Source organism: Phoca vitulina, unplaced genomic scaffold (assembly GCF_004348235.1).
Source record: "Phoca vitulina isolate PV1807 unplaced genomic scaffold, GSC_HSeal_1.0 scaffold1, whole genome shotgun sequence".
Taxonomy (NCBI): Eukaryota; Metazoa; Chordata; class Mammalia; order Carnivora; family Phocidae; genus Phoca; species Phoca vitulina.
Window position 1 is genome coordinate 43,631,103 of NW_022589704.1, and position 27,623 is coordinate 43,658,725.

The following is a 27,623-nucleotide window of genomic DNA, read 5'->3' on the forward strand; positions in this document are numbered from 1 at the left end:
CCCCCACCACTCCAGCAACCCTCAGTTTGTTTCCTGAGATTAAGAATTCCTCATATCAGTGAGGTCATATGATACTTGTCTTTCTCTGATTGACTTATTTCACTTAGCATAATAACCTCTAGTTCCATCCACATCATTGCAAATGGCAAGATTTCATTTTTTTGATGGCTGCATAATATTCCATTCTATATATATATACACCATTTCCTCTTTATCCATTCATCTGTCGATGGACATCTTGGCTCTTTCCACAGTTTGGCTATTGTGGACATTGCTGCTATAAACATTGGGTTTCACGTACCCCTTCAGATCACTACATTTGTATCTTTGGGGTAAATACCCAGTAGTGCAATTGCTGGGTCGTAGGGTAGCTCTATTTTCAACTTTTTGAGGAACCTCCATACTGTTTTCCAGAGTGGCTGCACCAGCTTGCATTCCCACCAACAGTGTAGGAGAGTTCCCCTTCCTCTGCATCCTCGCCAACATCTGTCATTTCCTAAGCGGTTAATTTTAGCCATTCTGACTGGTGTGAGGTGGTATCTCATTGAGGTTTTGATTTGTATTTCCCTGATGCCGAGTGATGTTGAGCACTTTTTCATGTGTCTTTTGGCCAATATAAATGCTTTTCCTTGAACCATATTCTATTTCTCCTTTCTGGCACATTTCAGGGAGCAGGACTATTTTCTGGGCTTTCGTTTTTAATGTGGTTTGTGAAGAACGAACTCACTTTTATTTAAAATCAGTCGTTAAGATGACACTGTAAGTGGTAAGAATATATAGTTTGAGAGGCAACAGTCCATCACAAAATACAACGATGGCTTTAAGTGCGATAACTCGATTGCCAATAATGAAATTATTGAATCTGCTGTACGCAACACAATACTATGAAAAAGAGTTTGTCATTTTCATTCGTTTGTAATTATAGAAAAATAGAAGATGCTGCAGAAATATCCTTTGGCCCCCAGAGGGCGCAAGGCAGAAAGAAATCAGAGCTGAGAGCTGGATCCTTCCAGATGGGGGACTGGGTCCTTACCAAGGCTGCTAAAGAGTATAGGAAAAGAGGTCCACGTTCACCTCAGAGGACATTCAATTTGGGATTCTAGTAGACACAAGGACTCTATATTTAGCTCTACCCCTGGTTTTTGAAGTGTAAAAATTGAAAGAATTGCAGAAACCTCTTTATCCCCTTCTGCCATAGATAGAAATGGAGTATGTCTGTGACGATATTAGAGAATTAGAGAATATTAGAGTGTGTGTGTGTGAGAGAGAGAGAGCACCCATGTGAAAGTCAGACTGTGAGAGAGAGAGAAGGAGGGGACACACAGTGCTCCAGGCTTTCTTTTAAGGAACATAAGAATACTGTTCAAAGTACATGAACTTGGCTAAGTTATGCATCAAATTCATAGTTCTAAGTGTTCTGCCAAAGGCTAAAGCTGCAGATTATCCCTTCAGGACAGGAAACAAAACCCAAGCACAGCTTTTTCTTGTGCGCTCCCTAATATTTCAGTGACATTTTACTTATGACTTAGATGCTTAGAGGAGTGTTACTAACTGAGCAGGAATTTTTCCTCTTCAATATTTTATTGGAGTGTTTCAAGCAACACTAATAGCACAATATCCACTATTAAGAATTTCACACATCTGTTTAACTGCTGCACAAATATCATTCATTTATTGAAATTAACATTCTTAAGAACACATAATGGAAAAATGCTCCTCAGAAGAGGAAGGAGAATGTTGACCATCAATAGGACAAAGCTATCTTCAAAAGATAAGAGATGTGGGGAATTGTTTCACAGTTGGGTGTTGAACAAGCACACGAGGACGGAGTTCGTCTATGTGCGTGTATCCCCAGGCGCGAGGTTTGGGATGAGGAGGCTCAGGAATGTCTCCAGCTGCTTCCTTGATCTGTATGCAATCAGTCCTCCCTTGTTGGCCCACCGATCCACGCCAGCCGCACCTTCGTTTTCCACGTGGTACAGCAACTGTGGCCAGTCAAGCGCCGTTTCGGAACTTCTTTGCAGGCATTGTCTTAAATCTGCCATTCCCCCACCCAGGGCCCTGAGTATGGCATGAGCAGCACAAGAGTCCCACTTGAACGTGGTATCCTCTGAGAAGATGTAAATGTCAACAAGGCCTTGGACAACACAGAGGCTCTTGTAACCAGCCCCAGCTGCCGGGAACATGCGCTCGCCACATACACGTGACAAAGCGGCTTTGACAGTGTCCTTTTCACTTGTACTAATGACAGCTGAAAACCTGTGGGAGCATTCCGCCTCAGAGTTGGTGTCTTCAGTCACGTGGCTCCGTGTGTCCCTGCTCTTTCTTTCAGAGTCGGGAAGCTGAAGTGAATGGATGTTGGTCCCCAAGTAAGAAAGGCCCCAGTAGCACTGTCCTTTCCACCTGCGGAAGAGAGCTTTTCAGTTCGGGGAGGTAGGCTATCACGTTTGTTTTTATTACTCATGTTGTTTTCCAACTTAATGATATGAAAATATATAATGCAGTGAGTCTCGATGCCCTGAAGCCTAGAAATAGCAAGCAGCTCATTCGTTTGTAAAAGTTACTGTTATGCTTGCAGGTGCCGGGTTGCTGCAGATTAGGAATGCTGGGTTTGTTTGTTTTTTTTTTAAGATTTTATTTATTTATTTGAGAGAGCAAGCGAGAGCAGGGGGGAGGGGCAGAGAGAGAGGGAGAAGCAGACTCCCCGCTGAGCAGGGAGCCCGGTGGAAGGGGGGTGGGGTTGATCCCAGGTGCCCAAGATCATGACCTTAGCCGAAGGCAGATGCTTAATCAACTGAGCCACACAGGCGCCCCTGCTGTGGGTTTTAGATGTGATCTAGGACAATGTGAAAATATCTCTGGGATTTCTGGCCTCCAGGAACACAGCAGAATTTCATTTGCCACTTTTGGCATTTAACACCAAAAAGGGAAAAAAATGAACAGATAAACCATCTCTCTTTTCAACCTGCGAATCTTTGACCATCCTTACCAGTTTTTCTTCATTTGGTGACCCCTTCTCATTCTCTTATTCACTAGCTCCACTTTGGCTTTAACACCAAGAAAGATGGACTCATTATTTGTGGCCACAACAACACCAAACACTTATTTCTCCATGTTTAACTTATTCTGTCGTGTTGGGTCGTTACTCTCTTTACAGAGGGGAGAACGGGGCCTTAGAGAATCTCACTGTGTGGTAGTCAGTGTTGGCATCTGCATGTAAGCCAGGAAGCCTCACTCCGCAATCGGCACCACTGACTACTTTGCCAGTCGTTCCTAGGCCACGATTATGTCTGCATCCAGTCCCAGTTCTTTTTAATTTCTTAATAACCCTTTAAAGATAACAGACACATTTTTCAGTTTGAAAGAAGGCAGGGTAGAGGAAAAAAAAAATGTCAAAATTGCAGAGGTGTCGTTTATGTTCATTAAAGAACAAATCTTCGTTGTGGGAAGCAACTCAAAGTTCAATAAAAATGTGTAGTCATATAGACATGGAAGAATAGGGCCTGTTTCAAAACTGGAGCCACAGGAGAAAAGCTGCTGGCTTCCACCTGGACTCTGCCATGCGCTGGAGTCAACCCAAGTACAGGCCCTGGGGCAGAGGCAGTGGGCAGCCTGGCCACCTCCATGCTCTGTGCTGGAGGCCATGCAAGGTGGGGGGAGAGGCAGTATTTATAGGGAGAGTACCCCATAGTCAGGGTCCAGTCCTGGCCATATCTACTCATCTTTTCTTTTCTTTTTTTTTTTTTTTTTTTTTTAAAGATTTTATTTATTTATTTGAGAGAGAGAGAATGAGAGACAGAGAGCATGAGAGGGAGGAGGGTCAGAGGGAGAAGCAGACTCCCTGCCGAGCAGGGAGCCCGATGCGGGACTCGATCCTGGGACTCCAGGATCATGACCCGAGCCGAAGGCAGTCGCTTAACCAACTGAGCCACCCAGGCGCCCCTCTACTCATCTTTTCACTGCACACTTACTCATATTTGTTTTGAAAATTTTCTAAAATTGCATGAATGTTTGACGTGGCTGTATTGATAGCACCTACCCTGTTCCGAATGTAGTAGAAGACAGTGTTACCACTGTTCTCCCAGTCTGCTTTTGAATGGATTCTAGAAAACAGGGAACGGGACTGATACCTTCCAAATGCAAAACTAGGATTTCTCCAAGATAGACTTTCTTTTAAAAGTTTCTGTCTGCATGCACCTAGCCCCCACTAAAATTATATTTAACCCGAGACTGAAAAGAGAAAGAATTTTAATTCAAACCTGCAGACTTTAGTAGGAGCACCTCAGTGTATCAAGTCACGATAACGTCATGTCAAGTGATCATCTCGACAATAAGCAAAGCTGAGGTGGTGAATTCCCCAAACCACAATATACCGGAAATGTTCCCCTTTTACCTGAGGGTGTTTAGGTCTTGTGATACAAAAGGTTGGTTGATGACTCCCATTAGGGGCACCCCTGTGTGTAGGTCATAGACACCAATTAAAATGGTGACACACTGAAGTCCGCTAGGGAAGATTCCTTGGTTGGATTTAATGTCAGCAGAACCTCTTATATACTGATAAGTGGAATCTGAAAAAAAAGAAGCAAATTTGTTTGGATTCAGGCAGTGATTATTTAAAAGATAATGACGGAAACATCTATAAACTCTGCCCTGTGTCATTTCTGTCTTCTACTAATCTGGTAACTGCTATGGTCTGAATGTGTCCTCCCCAAATTCTAACTCCCCAAAGGGGATGCTATTAGTCAGTGAGGCCTTTGGGAGGCACCTAAGTCATGAGGGTGGAACCCTCATTAATGCAATTAGGGCTTTATGAAAGAGGCTCCAGAGACATCCTTCGTCCCTTGTGCTATGCAAGGACATGGTGAGAAGTGGCCAGCTACGAAGCGGGAAGAGGGCCCTCATCTTACCCTGCCAGCACCTTGATCTTGGACTTCCCAGCCTTCAGAACTTGGAGAAAGAAGTTTCTGTTGTTTCTAAGCTACCTAGTCCACGGTATTTGGCTACAGCAGCCTGAACAGACTAAGAGAGCGATCAATCAAGTTTTACCTTTGGGTGCCACTGGTATGGAATTGTTATTTGATCTCTTGTACTTTATTTTTAGGATGACTGTGTTCCATTTTCCCCAACTCTATGGGAACTCTTGAGGGGGGACGACGCGTTTATAGTTCCTATGGCATCTAGCATAGCACCTTGCATACGATAAGCACTCAGATATTCATTGCATGTCAAAAGCATTTAAAAGCTAATGACTCAGGATAACTGGTGGGATTCTTTAGAGCTCTTACTAATCAGAGGGCAAGTATAATATGGAGGGATGGATGGGAAAATCTCCTTCCAGAAGGCTCTCGGGGTTGGAATTAACTTTTTTTTTGGTCCCTCAAAGTAGAAGAAGGAAAGAGACCATGATGGTGGCACAAAAGGAAGAAACTTATGGTGCTCCTGTGAAAAAAAGCCAAGGAACCAGGTTTCCCCTTAAGAGACCTATATGCCAGTAGCCGACTGCCAACATCTGGTGAGTTCACAGCCGGCTAAGGGGGTGTGGGGCAGAAAGTCCCCATAGCTGGCTAACAGAGTCAACTCAGAATAGAACCAAGAAATAGGAGATCCCTGTCCCTCAAAACCTCAGCTAATGCTAATTTACCATGAAGTGATAAAAGATTTTGGGAAAGATTCTTAGTCTGCATATGTAATCCATTGAATGAATGTTCTGTAATTCCCTAATGATTAAAGGCATTTTGATAATGTTATACTAGTATGCTTGCAAGATGGGAGGATGGGGGCATTTGCCTGGGAATGGTCCCAGTTGGGTTGGGTGGAATATGCCAGGCAAGTAGGCACGAAAAAAGGGAGGGACTCCGCAAATCAACAGCCAGGGCATTGTATTAATAGCATCATTGAAATAGACCTACACTTTTTTAAAATTCAGAGCTTCGATTAGGGTTCTACCACAACCATGACCAAAAAAATAATAGATAAGATTTACACAAGGCTCACAAACTGACTGCGAGTGAGTCCCATTCAGCTGTGTTTTGCTTGATCTATACAGTGGTTTTGACTATTTGCTTAATTGAATTAGTAGTCAGTGGTTAAAAATTGGGAGGTGTCACTTAAAAACCTGGATTTTCGTTTCTCTTTAAAACCTTGATGATCTGGACTGTACTCCTATGTGGCAACAATCTGCTGGGGCTGAGTGTTCTTTAAATGGCAGGTGTGTTCAATTAGTTATAGCTACTATCACTTCCTTATTCTGTTTTCTTTACCAGTCTGGCCCCCGAACTCTTTCAAAGATGAGTTAATTCAAGCTTTATATATATGCATGTGTGTGTACACACACACACACACACACACACACAGATGCACACAAATACATATCTGTTCTAGAAATGTTACAAATATACATGTAGCTATAACAACACATCATCACACATGTACCTCAACCTTCATTATTCATTTTACAACCTTAAAATGTTAAAGATTTCTAGGAGAATTCAACTACATGCTCAATTTTTATTCTTCCAAACCTCCCCCGACCAAGCGATTACTAATAAGAACCAATAAAAGCAAACACTCTCCTCTACTTACCTATGGGATCCACCCAAATTCCCAAAATGTCCTGTGGAATGTTGATCTCTACCGAATCCAGAGCTGGGTCAGTAAAGGTGACATCCTGATGAACAACCTTGGCTAATGCTTCGGACGCCAACTTGTTCCCACTCAGGACTTTGCTAAGGAGCTCTACTGTTTCTTCCTCGGTCGGACACAGTCTCAGGATAATCTTCTCCCCTAGGATAAAGACAAACTAAAAGCCATTACATCTCAAGAGTTTCCGGGAAGAAAAACAACAGAAGGGCGGGGAGGAGCAGAAGCCGTGCACTTAAGATTAGGTGAGGGCAGCATGTTCATATGCGTGGTTCCTAACCTGGCTGACTGCCAGAATCACCCAGGGGGCTTCACAAGGTCCCAGCTGCCCAGGAGTCACGGATATACCTAATATGAAGTGAGGGATGGATTCCCAGCATCAAAGAAATGTCTTCCCAGAAAAATGTCCACGTGGGCAAATGCACACAATTCTGTATCCAGTCTAAGGGGGCTCGTGAACCAGTTAAGAACCCCTGAACCCTGAGTCTTTGATGATATTTATGTTTTTTTGCCTTTTGCCTCTTAATATACATAGGTCAACCTGTTAATGTTTGAATATGTTACTGAAAAGAAGAGAGGTCTTACCAGCACACAGAAGTGCTTCTATCTCCCTCTAGGATACTGCTTTTAACTAAAAAGTGTTTCTGCTCAGTAAAGTACTATAAGATGAGTATAACTAATCTTCACATGTGGTAAACTGTGTGACGTGACGTGACATGACATGACATACACAGAAACAGCTCTCTTCTCTGAACCCCACTGGAAAGCAAAGCTCCTTCTCCCAGTGACACCACAAGTTACCAAATGTGGGCGCTCCAACCATCACCTTAAACATGCTTCTTAGACTAACCTTGTTTCCAGCTCCCAACAAAAGTGAGGAAAGAGGCTGGCAAAAATAGGCAAATTAATAGCAACAAAAAGTGACAGCAGTGGTGAATATAGACTTATAACAAGCAGAAGACATGGCACTTTGGGGGTTTTGAGGTACAGAGACAAGTACTCCTAGCTACCCTGGCCAGGATCTGCATCATCACCTGAGAGCTTGTTAGACATTCAGAACTTCAGGCTCCATCCCACAGCTGAGTGCTAAAGATCCCCAGGTGATTCCCGTGATCATTAAAGTTTGGGAAGCACAGTATGAATCTATTACAATGATAGATTGTAATAGATCACAATCTGATTGAATCAGCAAGAAACATTCCATTGCATTTAGTGAAGTTAAATTCAAATTAAACTGTTGAAGTTAGGGAATAATAAGGCTAATCGCTGCCATTTAACCAAGCACCAACACTGGGCTCAGGAAAAGTCATGGGATCAATCCAAGGAGCAAATCATCTCACATCATTCCTGTGCTTAAAATTCTCCAGTGAATTCCCATCATACTTGGAGGAAAATGCAAACTCTTTCTGCAAACTTCATGTTCTGCTCCTGCCTGCACTCACCTCCTCCATGCCATGCTCCACACTTCTCTGCCCGCGCCCCCCCCCCCCAGGCATGCTAACTTCATTCTCCCCTTCGGTTCTCAGGAACATGCTCGTGGAATGTCTTTTTGCCCCTATAATTCTAGATAAATGAAATATTAAAATAACTGTTTTTGAGGTAGCCAGACACAGGATTTCAAGCATAGGAGTTATTAGTTAGTCACAGGTGTTTTTTATCCTTAAGTTTAAATGACATTTCCCTGAGTGTCATAGAACTAATTGCATTGTAATACATAGCCCATGAAGGAGACAATCTTCCAGCATTAATCCAGAAATTAGTTTTTTTCCTTTGCAGCTGTGCCTCTGGATGTTTCACTACTGGTCACATGATCAATGATAAAGTTCACTATTTTAATCTTCTACCATTAAACAAACAAAACACCCAGACAAACTTAAAATAATTTGTTTCACTGTAAAGGATCAGAAATTTTGATATTTTTCTCTACCATCCGGGAAATGTGGAGGTACATCAATGGAGAATCTGGCCCACAGGAAACTATTAAAGAAGACTTAAAATGTGGTACTAAAAGGAACCTTTTATTTAATTCAGCTCCTTTTACAGAGGTTCTGAGACCAGAGAACTGATGAGGTGAACAAGTTTTCGTTGCTCAAGAACACACAGTATTTCAGAGATGGGGCCTCTCTCTTCTCAGGCAAGGTCTATGGACTCCCCAGGAGGTCTATGAATGGGCTTAAAACTTGGACCTAAAATTGTCCATACAACTGTGTAACGTGCATCTGTAACTTCCGTTAGATTCTCAAAGGACCACGCAACTTCCCCAAAGATTGTCCTATATTATCTTAAGTGCTACAGACTTATAGCTAAAAGAATACATATGGACTTGCTAAATAATTCCAAGATACCACCTCTAACTTAAATGGCATGATATTCTGAGATACTGAATGAAGCTTAACATTCAAATATGTTATTTACATGAAAGGCTTCCAAATATTCATTTATTTCATGACGTTGTTGAACGTTAGAATACCATATGATGATTAAGTTACAAAAATACATTCAAATTCTTATACTTACCCAAATCATTAGTAAACTCATTCGATTCTTCTCCCAAAATTTTTTTTCCCAAGCCTGGAAACTGAATGATTCAGAGTATGACAAAGAAACCAAAAAACAAAACAAAGACAAAACAAAAACAAAACCCAAATTCCACATACATGTTCAATTCTGATATTTTCATTTTGTGCTTCAAATTAAATAGCACAACTAGATCTGAAATTCAGAAATTTACAATTCCAGAAATCAATCCCAGTATAAAAAGTGAAGCCAGCTTTGTTCAGTACTTAGTTTTCTAACATTCTCCTGCTCCTCTGCCCCTCTAGGAAGTTCAAATCATGGTAGAAGTCTGCTTTCCTTATGTTCTGTTGAGTTTGCAGTACTTTAGAAACTTTATCTTTCCATCTAAGGGCCATAGAACTAGAATATTTACAAAGGAGATATTTTAACTGTTGCTCTTCAATAGCACCCTAGTAGCTTATGTGAGTTAACAGCATTGCCCAAGAAGCTAAGATGACTACTAATTAAGTTTAGAGGATAACATTAGAGTTTGCTTTCATTTTCAGGTGTTTCCTGCACCTGTTGAAGGTATCATTGGACTTCCTGCAAGGAAGGCAACATAGCAAAAAAAAAAGGAAATATTTTATTGACTGATAATTAACACATCAATGTAGAATGAAAAAAAAAAGTGGAGCTAAGTAAGAATCTTCTCTCATCTCTGTATGACCAGGAAGCTTTCAGATACATTTTGCTTCTGATCCTCTCTGTAGTAAAGATAATTTTTCTCAAGCTATGTGCTGAATTATGATATGCGTGATGTTCTCAGGGAACAAAAGCAAGGAAATGCTTCAACTATTTGAACTCAGTCATTTGCAGATGGCCAATAATTTTAATACTGCCCACAACCACTTGTTTTTTCCTCTTCTGAAGGACAGTGCAAGTCAACAGGGGCTGCCCATGAGCCCATTCACCAAGGGCTGCAGCTCCATGTCCCAAGCCTGCTTCAAGACTGGCTTCTGAGCTTACAGGATGTAAGCGTCATGAAACAAAGACATCTTATCTAGCCAAAAGTCAATATCATTTCTTTGTTCATAAGTCCTATCATATACTTTACGAATGAACAAGTGCTGAACTTGTTACAATGCTTTGGGGCAAATATTAACTAATACAAGTTAATATTGACACATTTCTAATTCAATTGCTCAACCATCCCTCGTACTCAACTACCTTGATAAATAAAATAAATTTATTTCATTTATTGGAGCCGGATACTACAGGGCATGAAAAAGCAGAGTTTGTAGAGATTTCAAGGGGCCATTTATGCTCTTTCTGCCTGTGGTCAAGAATTCACTTAAATGATTCCATTTGATTCCCAATATTTTGAGAATTTCAATAGAAACTATTTCAATATTTTGTAGTGCTTTCTGTCATAAAATTCTATCCTCCCGAATCTTAAAAAAATGTGTTATTATTAGATTATAATATAAAGGCAACATAGTATTGCAAAGAACACAAACTCTGGAGCCAGTCAGCGTGTGTTCAAAAGCCAGCCCTGCCATTCACTTGCTGTGCAACCTTGGGCAAGTTACTTAACCTCTCTGTGCTTCCCTTTTCTCATCCATTACATTGGAATAATAATTCTTACCTCATAAAATTATTATAATTGTTAAATAATTTAATATATTTAAAGCCTTAGAAGTGCCTGACACACAGTAAGGGCTCATAAATATCTGCTGGTCTTACATTATGTTATTACTACTTATGAGTAGTTTCTTTTCCCAGCCAGTTTAAGATACCTAGAATCACAATCATTGTTAGTTATAAACAATGATTTTCTATTAGAATAAAAGGGGATTTTCAGTCTTCAGGACTGTACCAGCCCAAAACTGAGGCAACCATTAGATAAAAGATTACATCAAAAGGTGGGACAGGATATGTCAAGTTAAAAAAACAAATCAATAAAACAGTATGTTCTCATTTCTACTGAGATAAATTCTATGTGCCATGCACACAAATACACAATGTCCTTACAATATTTAGTAAAACATAGCTGTGGTTTTCTCTAGTGGTAGGATTAAGGATTCTTATTTTTGCTTATTTTCTGGAGAACAGGTATTATTTATTAAAAAGAAACTCATTAATAAATAAAAGCTCCATATCCAAATGTTTCTCTTCAGCTGTCAGAACTGTGATTTTTTTTCCATATTTGCTTTTCTGTATTTTTAATTTTTTCTGCAGTGAACATTTTAGTAATTTTGTAGTCAAAACAAGGCGGGGGGGGGGAACCCAGGTTATTTATTAGAATCCTAGGTGCCAGTATTCTGAGGTGGGGAGGGAAAAGGAAAAGGCATGCTATTCTACTGGGGAAAACCCACAAGGCAAGTATTTTGCAATTACCTTGGCTGTGACCTTTCTTACCTTGTTCTCCATATTCTGTTTTATAACTTCCTGTACGAGTACATCAGCCAGCGTCTTGAAGTCAACTGCAAACTTCTTGTTCTTTTCTCCCTCTTTCTTTTCTTCGATCAACAGCTGGAAGAGGGCTTCCTGCTGCCTGCATGCCCGGGCAATGTTGGCAGCTTTCTCAGACACACAGAGCAGCTCCCGGAGGATAGCTGACATTTCTGAACCTTCCAGTTGCAGCTGCTGGTGGAATTGGCACCCACCCTCTGGGCCGTCAGCTGGAAAAGTACAAGAATGTGAAAGAGAAAGCGGTTCGGGGAATGATGTCAGGGTACATCTGGCACTATTAGACAGCCCATCCAGAGGTCAACCTGGTCAGCAGGGCTGAATAGCCCGTGCATGTTGGAGTCACATCCTCAGTGGGGAAGACCAGGTAGGATCTAAAATTTGAAACTTATTTTTTAAATGCTTCAAAAAAATACATTTAGTCTCAAAAGCCCATTATGCAAAGAACTGAAATCTCAGTGAAAGAAAGTCTTTGAGAATCTACGTCAGAAATCCCTAGAATGACAGGCAGGTAGATACAAGCACAATGTTAAAAGGAAAGCCCAAGTCTTGGAATGACCTTAGAATGATCACACAGGCTTAGTGGCACTTGAAGGAGCGCTTTCTTTCACCATATTGGGGAAGAAGAGAGAAGTGCAAGAGGATTTATCCTATCAGTTTGGGGCCAACTGTCTAAAGTACTAGGCACCATACCAGCAAGTACTGCTGTGTCCTGTAAGACTCTGAGGCCACTCTTGGGCTAGCAGCCAACCTATCTCCCAGCCACCTTTTTTTTTAATGGGGAAAGAAAAAAGTCCCACTCTCTGTGCTGCTGCAAAAGTTTAAAGAATAAAACATGCAGCTTGTTGGGACTTTAAAAGTTCTGGCTTCTAAGAGGTATGCTGTCATACCTTGACAAAGCTATTGGGTAATTAGGAGAGAGACGTTTCTCATTTTTCGGTAGTAGCTACATTTGACTGAAAGTTTCAACAGGCTTAACATGCAATGTCATTGTGAGAATTACTGTGAGGGCTGTCAGCCTTGTTTTCAGTCAAGGAAACCAAAGCCTGGAGAGATTGGGTAACTTCTTCAGGGTTACACAAGACTAAACGGCAGGGCTCTGAGTCAGTCCTACACACAAGCCCAGGCTCTCTATTCTCATAATCAACACTCTCCTTTAAAAAAAAAAAAAAAAATTCCCTTAATGGACGCTAGGAGGCTGAGAATTCATATAACAGAGATGCCAGTGCAATGGAGTTAATTGTGATGGTCATAGTTGCTTTGTCTTAAGTTTGCCCAAAAAATGCTATTTTCTTAAGATTACAGGTCAACCACCATGAGAAAATATATCCAACCTCAACGGTAAGAAAAGGACAGTGAATAAAAACGAGACATCCCCCTTTACTATTAGGTAGACAAGGCTGTCGTAAGTTAGCGTTCATTCTTGCACCTGTCAGCGAAGTGGGTGCTGATACTCTGCTCTTAGGCATGCAAACAAGTGGGCTTCTAGAGGGTGTCTGAGGAAAAAAATGTATCAAGATCCCTAGAAATGTCACTGCCTTTAACCAGTAATTCCATTTTGCCTTGATTTGTGTTTAAAAAAAAAAGTCAGAGTTGGGTTAAAATATTTCTTCAAAAGAAGGATTAATATTATTTACAGTAGCAAAAAGAAATAATGGCACCTGTATGCTATAAATTAGAAGTTATAAACATAAATTATAAGTAATACACATAAAATGTATACACACACGGATACATACATATCTTGGAATACATACGCCCCAAGAGTATAAATTCAGTAACTTAGATAATTTTGGTTTCTTAGTAAATGTTCTAAGTGATTATAAGTGAAGAGAAAATAATCTGGTGAACCAATAGTATCCAAATAGCTTATCTGAAAAGCAGCATGAAGATTTCAAGGGGTCTAATTTGAAAGCTTTCTAGATAAACAGTATCAGTATTGTCTATTTTCCTCAACTTTGTTAAACCTTTTTTTTTTTTTTTTTAAAGAAACACTATACCACTGCACTGTTGTATAACCAAGAAACTTTCCCCATGATGCCCTCAGAACACTCAGGTGAGCTCCTCACGGAGGCTACAAACTCCAGGAACCAACACTCCCCCTTCCCTCACACAGAAAGCTCTAAGTTTCTGCATAGCTGCCCCAGGGATCCCAAGTTTCTCCCCTTTGAACTTCACCTCTATTTCCTCAATAATGACCATCCTCCCACAACTTGGGCACAGCAACTTGACCAGTAGGAAAGAAGTATGAGCTACAAACTTCAGTCCTGCAGCTAACAGGCGTACAGATTTTAGGAACTCATCATAACACAATAATCAGGTTTTTCAGTTCCAAAGTTATCCTAGAGTCCAACCTTAATCACTCTTTATTCTGACCCTGGGAAGCACTATCATATTTTGTCAAGCTCCAGGTTGAATGACCAGTTTCAACTTGGGATTAAGCTTTCTCCAGCCATCCTAGAGGGCCCAGCACTATTTGCCTTTCTTCAGGGTCCTGGCTCCCTAAAAAAGTCTCTCACAGATATCATTATCTACATGCAGAACTTTCTGATTAATTCGTACAACTAACCTGCTACTTTCTGGCTGAATGAAACATTTCCTCCAGATGAACCTAACCACCATTCTCCCTGCTTCTCCCGAACAAGCTGCTTTCATATATCTCTCCCCATCTGTCCTCAACTCAGTTCATTAAAACCATAACCCTGAGGGGAGCGCTGGGCAATTTATCCTCACCTGGAATGATTCAAATGGAGTAACAAATTATCTGTGGAGAAACTGAGGTCTGCATTCGATGCTAAATTTCTTCAGGTTTATCCATAACTCTTAGTAACACTTGCAGAAACTATTTTTCAGATGATTTTTTTAAAAAGATTTGTTTATTTTAGAGAGAGAAAAAGAGGGAGAGTGTGCCCAGAGGTGGAGAGGGAGAGAGAGAATCTCAAGGAGACTCCATGCTGAGTGCAGAGCCCAACGCAGGGCTTGATCTCAGGACCCTGAGATCATGACCCTGAGATCACAACCTGACCCAAAATCAAGAGCCGGACGCTTAACTGACTGAGCCACCCAGGCGCCCCACTTTCAGATGATTTTTTAAAAGCAAGTTTACATATTCATTTTTTACCTAAGTTAGTTTTATTTAAACATTTCAAATATTTTAAATGAACTGTATTATGGACTCGTGATTAGTAAGTTATGACATTTACAATAACTTAATAGCTTAGAATACAGAAGAAGTTGTTTTTGATTAGTATTTCTTAATAATGGATCTGAGAACCACTTGTATCAGAATTAACCAAGGTGCCCACTAAAGAGACAGATTCCTGGGCTTTGTCCCAACTTGGTGAATCAGAATCTCTGGGGACAGGGCCCAGGAATCTGCATTTTGTAAGCCTCCTAGATGATGCTAAACACTGAGATTTAATAGCTGCTGTTCTTCAGGCCCGCTTATTCTTCTTCGACACCACGCTGGCAAGTCCATGGGGGCTGGCACCTGCTGGCAAATACCTTGGTAGAACCGTGGAGGCCCAATGGTTCTGCTACCCGTTATCCATGTGCGGAAAGAGGCCCCAGTTAAAATAATAGCTAACGTGTTCAGTGCTTACTGTATGCCAGGGATCCTTCTAAGCACTTTATATATATTACTCATTTACTTCTCACACAACCTTATGAGGAAGGTACTATTATCTCTGTTTTACAGATGAAGAAACCAAGGCATGGGACATTTAAGTAGTTTGCCCAAAATCACACAGCTAGGAAGTGGCTGGGACAAGATTCAAGTCCCAGGAAACTGGCAGATGCCCTCACTCTAGCCAATAAAATTCTTCCATAAATTCTTCCATAAATTCTTAGCTGTTAACTCAGGGGAGGAGTAATTATTGGGTAAATAATCATAAGCATATTATTATTAAAAGGTACACTATGTAGCAAAAAAGTAAAGAAACACACCTAGCTGATAGCAGTCACTAGTTTAACTATTAAAATCACTATCTGAGGGACGCCTGGGTGGCTCAGTCGGTTAAGCGTTTACACCTTCGGCTCAGGTCATGATCCCAGGGTCCTGGGATCGAGTCCTACATCGGGCTCCCTGCTCGGCAGGAAGCCTGCTTCTCCCTCTCCCTCTGCCTGCAGCTCCCCCTGCTTGTGCTTGCTCTCTCTCTCTTCTCTCTCTCTGACAAATAAAGTCTTAAAAAAAAATAAAAAAAAATCACTATCTGACATTTGACTTCCTTTCTACTCTTAGAAAATCCTTTTTCCCAGCTGATCCTCAATGTAAACCATCTTTGCTGGATGATAAAATCTCATCCATCATATTCTACTGATGTCTCTCTTAACTGGCTGCCTTGGCATCAGGGGGAAGGGCTTAGCTCATGCCAAATATCTAATTCCTCTTGTATTAGTTTGCTAGGGCTGCCATAACAAAATACCACAAACTGGGTGGTTTAAACAACAGAAATTATTTTTCTCACAGTTCTGAAGTTCCTAGAGCAAGGTGTCAGCAGGTTTGGTTTCTCCGGAAGCCTCTCTCCGTGACGTGCAGATGGCCACCCCTTTGCTGTGTCCTCATATAGCCTTTCCTCTGTGCATGAGCATCCCTGGTGTCTCCCTCTCTTTTTTATAAAGACACAGATTAGATTAGGGCTCACCTATATGACCTCACTAAACTTAATCACCTTTTGAAGGCCCTGTCTCCAAATACAGTCACATTATGAGGTACTAGGGATTAGGGCTTCAACATACAAATTTGGGGGGGGCTACAACTTATCCCCTAACACCTCTCCTGAAAGAGAGACCTTGATAATCTTAGCAAATGTCAACAAAATCTATCCCTTTGTCTTTTGTTTTCTGGCCAAACAGAAATGGAGTAGGGTTGTCTTCATTTATATGGTCAATAAATTTAATTCTGTGAGTCAGTCTTTTCTACTAGGAGCCATTCATTTTAATAGCCAAATCATTAATGATGTAGTGAACACTGAAATAACCTCTCATAAGCCTTACTTTGTGACAACCTATTTCAAGGCATATTTGATCAGAACAGGTTTATTTTATCTCTCTCTTTTTTTTATTATGTTATGTTAATCACCATACATTACATCATTAGTTTTTGATGTAGTGTTCCATGATTCATTGTTTGCGTATAACACCCAGCGCTCCATGCAGAATGTGCCCTCCTTAACACCCATCACCAGGCTAACCCATCCCCCCACCCCCTCCCCTCTAGAATCCTCAGTTTGTTTCTCAGAGTCCATAGTCTCTCATGGTTCGTCTCCCCCTCCGATTCCCCCCCTTCATTTTTCCCTTCCTACTATCTTTTTTTTTTTTTTAACATATAATGTATTATTTGTTTCAGAGGTACAGGTCTGTGATTCAGGTCTTTTACACAATTCACAGCGCTCACCATAGCACAAACCCACCCCAGTGTTTATTTTAAAGATTTTATTTATTTTTCAGAAAAAGAGAGAGAGCACAGAAGCAGTGGGAGTGGCAGGCAGAGGGAGAAGCAGACTCCCTGCTGAGCAAGGAGCCCAGTGTGGGACTCGATCCATGACCTGAACTAAAGGCAGATGCTTAACCAACTGAGCCACCCAGGTATCCCTGATCAGGTTTAAAGTAGTTACATTCCTCACCATCTCAGACCAAATGTATGTTAACATAAGTGTATCACAATGTCAGATAGAAATAGTCTCTTTAGCTTTTGTGGGGTTTTTCATCTCCAGTTGGAGAAATGTTGAATAAATTGAAGTTGGTAAAAAATGCTCTTAAGACTTTTCCTGGAAGCCTAAATCTCTCTACACAGACAAAACTCAATTTTAATTCCTAACCATTCTGTCATTTCATCAAAACACCAGTGTTTTAAAAATCACATTTGAGGGGCGCCTGGGTGGTTCAGTCAGTTAAGCGTCTGCCTTCGGCTCAGGTCATGATCTCAGGGTCCTGGGACAGAGCCCCACATCGGGCTCCTTGCTCAGCAGGAAGTCTGCTTCTCCTTCCTCCCTCTCCCTCTCCCCCCAGCTTGTGCTCTCTCTCAAATAAATAAAATCTAAAAAACAAATCACATTTGAATAATATGCACATATTTCAGATGTGATAAATAGTATAGTGGGAAAGACATCGGCTTTTGGAGACAAACCTGGGCTCAGAGCCTTGCTTGGCCATTAACTAGCTGTGTGGCATCAGGTAATTTCCTTACCCTATCTGAGCCTCTCTCCTCATTTGCAATATGAGTATAATACTTAAATTGCCAGAACATTGTGAAGATCAAGTGAGATATTTCTGGAAAAGTACCCAGCCCACAGCTTTGCATATAGTGGATCACAAATGACAGCTGTGGCTTTTAAACACAACCTCCCAGGAACCACAGTCACGTGTCCTTACTTGAGAAAATAAGAGGCTGGCAACTTTATATGGGTCACCAAAATCTTTTCTGAAAATTTACTAGTCCATTAAACCCCAAAGGCTGGGAACTACTTGTAATTCTCTGAGTGACTCAGAATAAGGTTCCTGTATGTGGGCCAGATCTGATTGCTTCGGTTTCTGGGCGTCTGGCTGAAACTTGGTTCCTGGAGGCTGCACGACTACTCTGGCGTCATGGTAGACAGTCTACGGGTGGCTTGGCAGGATCATCATAATGTCAGGGGGGCACATTTTGTCAGGATATTTTGTGGGCATTCGAGGGCCAAGTGTGTCCATTCTTTTGCGAAGAGCCTGGCTGTACCAGAAGCTGGCCATGCCCTTTTGCTGTTCACAGTGACAGAAGTGTGACCACATGGATAAAGGCCCTCAAGAAAACAGAACTGCTCTCTCATGAATAAGCAAGTAGGTCAGAGCATTTCCGTGGACATTCATTTCTTCCTGCAGATAATCCACGCCTTGTACAGAGCCTACATCTTTGCCCAGTATCCAGTGACTCCACCCCACCCCCACCATTCATATCCTGAATTCCATTTTTCACTGGTCCTCTGAAGGTGGACGGTTTGAAGCTATTGTGTGGGGGCCCTGCCTGACAGGTATTGCCATTGGGGGGCGGGGGGAGGCCAGACTTCCAGGGGATACCCGGGTGTTTACAAGAAGGTGTTTGTGGTGGCCTCTTTCAGGGGGGTGCAGATGTCCAGGAGTCTCCCTAGGTGGGCACGTGCCGAGCGGCTGGCCAAGGTTCCATTTAGCGCACATTGCTGTTGTAGGGGAAACAGACTTCGCCCCCCTCCAGTTCCTGCTCCGTACTCAGCGCTGCTTTAGGTACTAGTGTAAAGAGTGGCAGCTGCCCTGGCTGAAAGGAAAGGGGACAGAAGTGGGCTCACACAAACTATGTCGGGGGTCTCCATCGGCTCAGCTGGAGCAACCAGAGAGGGCTAACATGCAACTTGCTAAAAATAGCCTCTCCTGAGACCACTGTGGATCTTTCATCTGCCCATCTGGTTACCTAGGCCGGAAGGGACCTGTATCATAAGCATTACTAGGTATTTAAATTCCACCTTTAAGCTCTCTGGAAACTAAATTATCTTTCCAGTGGATAAGCCATGTTCAACCTTCAGGTATTCGACTGTCAAACATTTCTCAGAATCCATTAAGTAGTACAGAATGGGACCGTCTGTACTCTTTTGGTGTTATTTTACTTTGATATGTATGATATTGCTGTCATCGATTCGTAGGTTCTAAGTTTAGCATTTAATAATTGATTTCCCACTATCTGTCCATTTACTCCTTTGCTCTGGACAGATTCTTAATTCGTAAATGCTATTCCCTCTGGGTGATGATGCCCGTCCACCTGCCTTCTATGCCTGATGTTTAACTTGCCTTCTCATAATGAGTTCATGGGCAAGAAACTTGAACAGATAACTTTATAAAAGAGGATATTCAGATGGCCAACAAACATATGAAAAGATACTCTACCTCGTCGGTAATCGGGAAAATGCAACTTAAAATCACAACAGGATCCCACTGCATATCCAGCTCAAATGTGAAGACTAAAAATCTCAAGTTTTGGTGAGGATGTGAAGCAATGAGACTCCTACACTGCGGTGTGAATGAAATTGGTAAAGCCAATGTTGGAAATTATTCGGAAGTTGTTGAATATAAGCATAACCATTTTCCTTGTAGACATATACTCAACCGAAATTCATGCGTGTATATATTAAAAGACATGCACAAGAATATTTATGAGTAGCATAATTTGTAATGACCTAACACTAGAAATAATGCAATCATCAATAAGAAGATGGAATAACCTGTGGCACATTCACATAAGATAATGCTATACAGCAGTGAGAATGAATTAATGAATTACTGCTACAGGCAACAATGTAGATGCATCTCACAGAAACAAACAGTTGCGTGAAAGAAGTCAGCCACAAAATAAATACATACTGTGCAACTGAATTTATTTGAAGTTTGAAAATAGGCAAAACTAACTTATGATGTTAGAAGTCACAATGGCGGTTCCCCTTGGAGAAGAAGGAGGAATTATTGATGGGGGGATAGGAAGGGGCTTTTAGGCACTGGTAATTCTGGATCTGAGTGATAGTTGCCTGAGAAGGCTGACTTTGTGTAAATTCATCAAGCTGTGCACTTAGAACCTGCATACTTTTCTGTATTTCTAATTTGATAAGAAGTATTTTTGAAAGTATGTGTGTGTGGAGAGAGACAGAGACAGACAGACGACAGTCCGTTCAACAGTCGGCTCCTCCGGGAACCATTCCCGACTTTCCTTCATCTTGTGCACCTGGGCCGTGGGAGCAGAGAGGCAGGCCAGATCTCTATCCCAAGTCGCCAACACTTGTACATTGGTTTGCTTCTCTGTGCTCTGTCTGGCAGGAGATTTAAAGGTGTATGTGGTTTTTTAAAACTCTTAGTGTGTGGTTTCTTAAAACTCTTAGCATATACTTGAGAGGTGTTCAATAAATGTTGGCTGATGAACTTCCTCTTAGCTTTGTAAACACAGAATTCATCCTCGTAACATTGTTTATTATACTTGGATTTTACTAGCATTACCCAGGGCCATTAGGTATGTGGGCCCATATTTATTTATATAAAAGTCTACATGTATTCTGTATTCATTTACAAAAATGAACCAAAGCTGTATCTGGATGACTAGCAACTGAACCACATTTTGTGCCACGTCAGAATCTGAGGTTATGCTTTGTCATCTAGAGGCGACCTACCTTGACAAGATTAATTTAGTTGATTAAAAGACCAAAATAGTAAGTTTAATTTGGTTTTGTTAGAAAAGACGTTAAGTATGGGATATGTAAACCCATCTATGTAACCTTCACATTTCTCCCTCCCTCCTTCCTAACCTTCAGCTGGCGTTGACATACATGCTACTTCTAAGCCGATCAGTCGGCCTCACCGTAGCTGTCAAGGCTGCTGCTGGACCACAGTAGTCCATGTTTTTGCTCACTGATGCTGCTTAAAGCAACAGATCACAAAAATGTCCTCTGTCTCCAATGTTCTGGTAGCTTATAAGTGGGATCTTGTGCTGAAGCAGTGTTTTCCAAATTAGGAAGATCAAGAACTAACTGGGACACTTGTTAAGAATATAGATATTTAGACTTTTCCCCTGGATATATTGATTCAGGAGATCTAGACTGAGGACAGAAAACATCACTCAGCTGATTTTTATCTGACAATTTAGGGAAACAGGAGGTGCACCAGTCAGCTCTGTGTCTCATTGGTTACTTAGAAGCAGAACAGGGAATCCTGTAGCTACTGCAATCAAGAATGATGGGCCTTGGTCAGCTAAAGGGTCAACTTAACATTGCCTTCTTTGTAACAAAAATTAAATGCTGGGAAAAAAAACCCCATGCAAGTTGATCTACCTAATTAGTATTCCACATTAGCATGATACTTGCATAAAGTATCCATTCAAAGATTCCCCAGAATTCATTTGAAAACTATGAAAAAGTATTCCATTCAGAAATACTTTTAAATTTGATAGTGACCCTTTTTTAGCCTTTTCTCCATAGTTAGGAATATTTTCACTAAATAGAAACTTCATTCACTTGGATAGTTTTCTTTCTGCTGCATTTCAACTATATGTTTAAGCTTTTATATATATGGTCAAGGATGTGTTTAGAACAAACGTGGTGTCACAAATGTAGCCTGAAATCCCACAGAAAATGAAAAATAGAAGCAGATTTGGTGTAACTCTCTTAACTGTAGGAAAGAATACATATTTTTAAGAATACAAATGTAATATATAATTAAGGCAGAAAGAAAAGACACAAGATGTATGGCTTGTATAAAGAATCTTTTCCAGTAGTATATAATTTATAGTTGTGATAATTGTTTATCAGAATCTAGGCTTACTACTCTTCAAATCTGTTTCAATGTTTCCTTTCAAAGGTAACATTTTTCAATCATTTTATCTTTTTTTCTGAACATCTGCAACACTTACTTTTGACACCAATCCATTTAACACTTGCCTTTTATTGTCTGCCTGGGCTTCCTGGTAGAAAGAGCTTGTTTAGGCCATAAGAGAGCTGGTTCTTGAGCTCTACTTTGCCTTGAACCAACCAGGTTTTCCAAGTCCCCCAACAAGGGACTTGTGTTCCTTATTTTTGTAAACATAAAAAAGGAAGGAAAGGAGGGACATAGAGCTTGAAGGAGATGATTTCTATGGTCTGTTCTAGTTCAAAACGTCCCTGTTTTTTATATTTATTTTCCAAATAAAAGAGGTTGGGGAATATTATCCAGCCTTAAAAAGGAATGAAATTCTGGTCCATTCTACAATGCAGGTGAACCTTGGAAACATTATGCTAGGTGAAATAAGCCAGACTCAAAAGAACAATTATTGTATGATTCCACTTATGTGAGGTACCCAGAGTAGTCAAATCTGTAGAGACAGAAAGTAGAATGGTGGTTAGTGAGGTTGGAGGGAGAGGAGAGTGGGGAGTTATTGTTTAATGGATCCAGAGTATCAGTTTGAGATGAGGAATAAGTTCTGGAGATGGATAGTGGTGATGGTTGCATAGCAAAGGGAATGTACTTAATGCTCGTGAATTATACACTTGAAAATGGTTAAAATAGTAAATTTTATGTTATATGTATTTTACTACAATTTTTAAAGAGTAAAAAATTAAATTATAGGTTTGAAAAATGCACATTTTATTTTTTAAAATTTTATTTCAGAGAGCGTGCATGTGCGTGCAAGAGAAAGCAGAGAGAGCATGAGCTGGGGTGGGGGAAGGGCAGAGGGAGAGGGAGAAGCGGATTCCCCACTGAGCAGGGAGCCTGAAGCAGGGCTTGAACCCAGGACCCTGGGATCATGACCTGAGCTGAAGGCAGACGCTTAACCGATTGAGCCACCCAGGTGTCCCAAAAATGCACATTTTAAAAACTGTTGATATTTATCATCTACTTAATGAGGGCATAATAAATATTTGTTGATTGAATGGAAAAAATGAGGTTGGGGGAAGGGCATGAAAAAGTAGGTTGAAAGAAGGGCACAAGCTATTTGTCTTGAAGTTGATTTTTTACAGGAATCACACTGGGTTTTAATACTTAGATTGTATGTTCATATGCAGTAGTTTGGGTGTGGGGGGAGGGGCTAATGAACATTATGAGGGCCTAAGGCCCCCATCTAAGCCAGCCCTTGGCCATCATTATTCTCTAATAGACTATAAATTCCTTGAGAGCAGGATACACATTTTTTTTCCATCTCCTCATGACACACAGTGGGAGTTCTGTTGGTTAATTGATTGATATTCATTCCAATGGAGATAAACATGTTTAAAAGGATTTTCTTCCACCCAAATTCATCTGTAAGGGATTACTCATTTTACAAGTTTTCAGATTATAACTGTTAGAAAATGTGATTCAGAGGAGTTCTTTACAGATTTTTTGGAAGATGGCTATTATTTTTTTTTTTTACTGTAATGATAAAAATAACACGACCAAAATACATTTTCTGAATATTATAGTAGGAAAGCAAAGGTCTTAGATCACATTATGTATCATTTTTTTGCAGACTGGGTTTAGCAGGATACCTCCTGTCATTCTACTTCTACTTTGTAGAGGCAAAAGTTGATTTTTAACAGATATTTACTAGTGTTGAATAAATCAATACCCAATATTGAACGTAACATTTACCTTTAAAGGAACACAAACTAATAAGATAATATAGTCCTTTTACTTGAAAAGTTCAAAATAGTAAAAAGACATAAATGTTTTGTTAGAGCCAATATGTAAATCTACTAAATTCTCTTGCATTCTTGCTAATCCTGCACCATGGATAACTGTCTAAGCTGGGTAATATTTACCTTCTCGATCTGATTTTTTATTTCTATCTCCCCCATTCTTTGCTATTAATGATGCTTACCATCAGCCAATTTTTTTTTAAAAGATTTTATTTATTCCTTTGAGAGAGAGAGAGCACAAGCAGGAGGAGAGGCAGAGGGAGAGGGAGAAGCAGGCTCCCCACTGAGCTGGGAGCTAGCCATGGGACTTGATCCCAGGACCTGGAGATCATGACCTGAGCCGAAGGCAGACGCTCAACCATCTGAGCCACCCAGGCACCCCAACCATCAGCCATATTTTTAAAACAGACCTGTTATTCCCAGATCAAATTGGGATTATATGTGATTATATGTGATTCTTACAGACTCCCAGAAAAAAAAATAAGTGCTCTAGAATTTGGAAGATCAGATCCTATTTAAAAAGCAACTGATACTGAAAAATTATGACATCACTGTAACTAAATTAAGTTCTCCTTAAGCAATATTAAAAGACCGGTTTCCTTTGCTCATTTGAATTTAACTCTTTTGTTATTAATTATAACTCTCATTAGCATTTTGGGAAATCTACCATCATCACTCTGTAAAGAAAAGGACAAGTATCTATTGATATAGTTAGCAAATACTTACAGTAACTTAAACTTGGATAATTAAGTTAGGAGATTTTAAATATTTAGTTGATTAAAAATAAAAACAAGCCAGCAAACAACCCTCTTCACCCCTCAAAAGAAGTAAAGAAAAGGAATGGAGAGAGAAGAAAAGGAAAGAAAACTCTGACCTTTTCCATTGTGGTAGTTCATCTTAACAAATTCTTTTATAGATGTTTAATATTCTATTTTGCTAATTTATTCTTATATATAATTGACCATATTTTATGCCCAAGGAAAGCATTTTTTTTCTTTTTTTGGATGGGGTTAGGTCATTTTAATAAAAGCTATAAATAAGTTATTAAAATTTGCATGCTTGTCTTCTCTAGTTAGGAGAACAAAAGGGGTAGAAAATAAATCTGTTATATGAATGAGAAACGATCAAGCACAGTATTTTGCTGTGGTTTACTAGTCACAGAAATCTGCATTATAGCCCATTAATAAGAGGTTCTTATAACATTAGAGGACTTGAATTAACATTGCATACCACATAAAAAAGACTAAACATGCAAAAATGTTTGCTAGGTTCAATCACCAGGAGGCTTGACTACAAAAGGATATAAAAGTTTCAGATTTCCTAAATGGGTGACATCATTATATTAGTAAAACCATAGCTTCCAGTTAAGAACATTTTATGTCCAGGAATGAGAAGAGGTTATATCAGCTATTCATTCCAGCAACAGTTATTTCCCATCTGTGCTTCCCAACCTTGCCTTTTAAAAAAATTTTATCATTTTGACCTATTTGAAGTATCATCTCCTAACCTTAGAGATTCTGATTCAGGAAGTCCCAGGCTGCAACATGGGAATCTTTTTAAACCACTTTTGTGGCCCCCTCCCCGATGTGTCCACCACCTGAAGTAATTTTTTAAATTAAGCAAATTTGGGAAACACTACTACGCTAATCACAAGAGATGGGAAGCAAAATGCTATCAACTCTGCTTTGTTTCTAAACTCTAAACCAAACGAAAACATCAATGTACATAGTTTTATTAGCTTCATTACAAGATTCAAAATACTTTAACAAGGATATTTATGAAGGACACACATCCAGAAAAAGTTCTCATATATATCATCCTCACCTTTAATAAATGAAGAAAACACTTTTTATTAATCACTTTATATAACATAATTATCTTTTACACAATTTATCTACAAGACAAAGTAGAATAAGACATTTCCTAATTGTTATCAGAGACAGAAATCAAAGAAGAGATACATATATAATGAGAAATTTTATAATATTCATTTGACAGTCCTTGTATGTCCAAAGAAGACATTTTTTTTTCCAGGACTACCACAAGTATAGTTATAATTTAAATCTGTAATGAGATATTTCACATCAAATGGCAGGTCCAGGCTGCAATCTCCAAGCACGTGGTGATTTAGTCCAAAAGCATGAAAAGAAATGGTATCTTATTCTATGCAAAAAGTGTAACTTATGCATCTTATGTAATCCTCTTTATGACCAAGAACTAACTTCAAGAGTAGTAGAAAAATCCACAAAAGCTTAAAAACAAAGTGGCTTCTAAATAAGAATTCAAACAAATAGGTGTTGAAAAATGAACTCTTCCATTGCCTTTATGTTTTTTTCTTTATATTCCCTATTTTTAAAGTTAAAAATGAGGTTACTTAGCTAATTCATCAGTCAATAGTAATTCAGTGGATTATTTTCATCATTAGACTATTATAGGGCTGAGAGGGCTGATCCTTATCAACTTGTTTGGTTTCAAAGTTAGGAATCACAGGAAAAGGGCCCCCCAAAATGTTTTATTCAACACGTGGGATCCACTTAAGTGGTCCGTCCATATAGCCTTAAGGCACTGTTCTTTTGAAGTGAATTCGATTCACACAGTGGGCAAACTTAATGCTTATTCAAAGCCTTAAAATTAGCTTTAGAACTGGGAATCTCCAAAATATACACCTTAGTTGTTTACATGTATTCTTCATGGATGGACTAAATAATCTAGGGATTTTTTTTTTTTTTCATGCTCTTTGTGTCTAACAGCGTTCCTGATTTGGCCAAAGCCCTGTTAAAATTTTTCCCACCTACTATCCTGGCCACACCAACTATGAATGCACATCTCACAAAGCCGCCCTTCAAAATGCAGAGAATTAAAAGCAAGGAACTAAAGACTTTTCTAAATATAGTCCCATCATGTTTATTTTACTCTCATCTAGTAGGTCACTAGCGGCAGCCAGCTACGGACAGTTAGAAGCATCTCCCGAAGCAAAACCAAGGGGCGCTTGACAGCTACGCCATCTACCTGTTGAACCTGGGCCACAGCTCTCGACAACTGTCAGCTTCTTCGACCTAAAAATGCTAATAATGATCGATTTTTTTTTTTTTTAAACAAAGTTGTTTGCTAACCTTTCTTCCCACCCTCTGTTTCTTTCGGGTCATTTCTGCCGGGCGGGGGGAGCCGCGGGATTCGCGAGCTCCTCGGCCCGGCTGGCTGCAGCAGCGATGCGGGGCGGGCCGGGCCGGGTGGCCGCCTGGCCGCCGCGGGCAGAGCTCGTCACAGGCCGGGGCGCAGAAGCACGGAGCCTCCCGGCCCCGATTTTACTCACCTACCTTCCGCAGGGGCGATGGGGCGCGTGCCGGTCGCCCAGCCCGGAGACCCAGATCCGAGGAGTAGGGAAGCAGCGGCGGGACGCGAGGGGCACGTAAGAAGGAGAATGTATTACCTAAGCCGGGGATGCGGAGCGAAGGAGGCTGCAGCCTTTCCCTCCAGAAACGGAAGAGGCGGGGGAGGAGGAGGAGGAAAATGCGGCGGCGGCGGAGGTGGCCGGCGCGGAGGCGAGCGGAGGGGCTGTGGGCGTCTGGCCGCGGGCTTAGCGCGACGGCGAGGGGTCGGGAGCTCGGCGGAGGCCGCCCGAGGGGGAGTCGAAGCCGACCGTCGCGTTCGCTGCCTGGCTTGGCGGTGGCTCGCAGACCTCAGCATCCGCGGGGCCGCCGCCCCCTCGGCTCCCCGGGGACCGCGGCGTGGCAACGCGGTGACGCCTCGAGGCTCCCGGGGCGGGCGAGGGCATCCCACGCCCGCCGGGGCCAGGCCTCTGCGACGTCACAAATGGAGCGTGATGATTCAGGCTGGGGGTGCTAGGAAGCAAAGGGCTCCCGGGTCACCTCATCCACTGTTTCTGTT

General features: G+C 40.9%; 2 protein-coding genes across 13 annotated transcripts in view; one reads left to right on the forward strand and one right to left on the reverse strand.

The window, feature by feature from the left end:
- Positions 1-27,623, forward strand: part of HIBCH (3-hydroxyisobutyryl-CoA hydrolase) — a 182,610-nt gene that overhangs the window by 33,212 nt on the left and 121,775 nt on the right. For 3 of the 9 annotated variants that reach the window (XR_004299749.1, XM_032406100.1, XM_032406101.1), the window contains exon 1: positions 24,110-27,144. The exons of 2 other annotated variants lie outside the window; for them this stretch is intronic. Coding sequence is in view for 3 of the 7 variants with exons in the window: in XM_032406100.1 (XP_032261991.1) it covers positions 26,945-27,144 (200 nt within the window). In the remaining 4 variants the exon portion in view is untranslated. Of the gene's footprint in view, positions 1-2,332; positions 2,434-11,771; positions 11,972-24,109; positions 27,145-27,623 lie in introns of those variants that run through there. 4 more of the 9 variants (XM_032406129.1, XM_032406139.1, XM_032406122.1 and 1 more) reach the window with 3 other exon arrangements.
- INPP1 (inositol polyphosphate-1-phosphatase) lies at positions 1,742-27,248 on the reverse strand. 4 transcript variants are annotated; one of them, XM_032406162.1, is made up of 6 exons: positions 27,166-27,248; positions 11,554-11,816; positions 9,157-9,217; positions 6,583-6,783; positions 4,394-4,568; positions 1,742-2,403 (listed from the first exon to the last, which is right to left on the reverse strand). In XM_032406162.1, exons 2-6 carry the CDS (start codon positions 11,755-11,757, stop codon positions 1,836-1,838), a joined length of 1,209 nt encoding a protein of 402 aa, XP_032262053.1. In that variant the 5' UTR covers positions 11,758-11,816; positions 27,166-27,248; the 3' UTR covers positions 1,742-1,835. The 4 variants fall into 4 exon arrangements, with proteins under 4 accessions (XP_032262053.1, XP_032262040.1, XP_032262048.1 ...); XM_032406149.1 differs by lacking the exon at positions 27,166-27,248 and adding an exon at positions 27,053-27,135; XM_032406157.1 differs by lacking the exon at positions 27,166-27,248 and adding an exon at positions 27,049-27,128.

What these genes read in the sequence shown, in the direction of transcription:
- INPP1 (XM_032406162.1), bottom strand. Translation starts at nt 11,757, where the DNA reads ATGTCAGCTATCCTCCGGGAGCTGCTCTGTGTGTCTGAGAAAGCTGCC. An exon ending in TGAGTTTACTAATGATTTGG is followed by an intron (nt 6,784 to 9,156) that starts GTAAGTATAAGA and finishes TCTTTATCCTAG; the next exon opens with GGGAGAAGATTATCCTGAGA. An exon ending in CAAGACCTAAACACCCTCAG is followed by an intron (nt 2,404 to 4,393) that starts GTAAAAGGGGAA and finishes TCTCTTCCGCAG; the next exon opens with GTGGAAAGGACAGTGCTACT.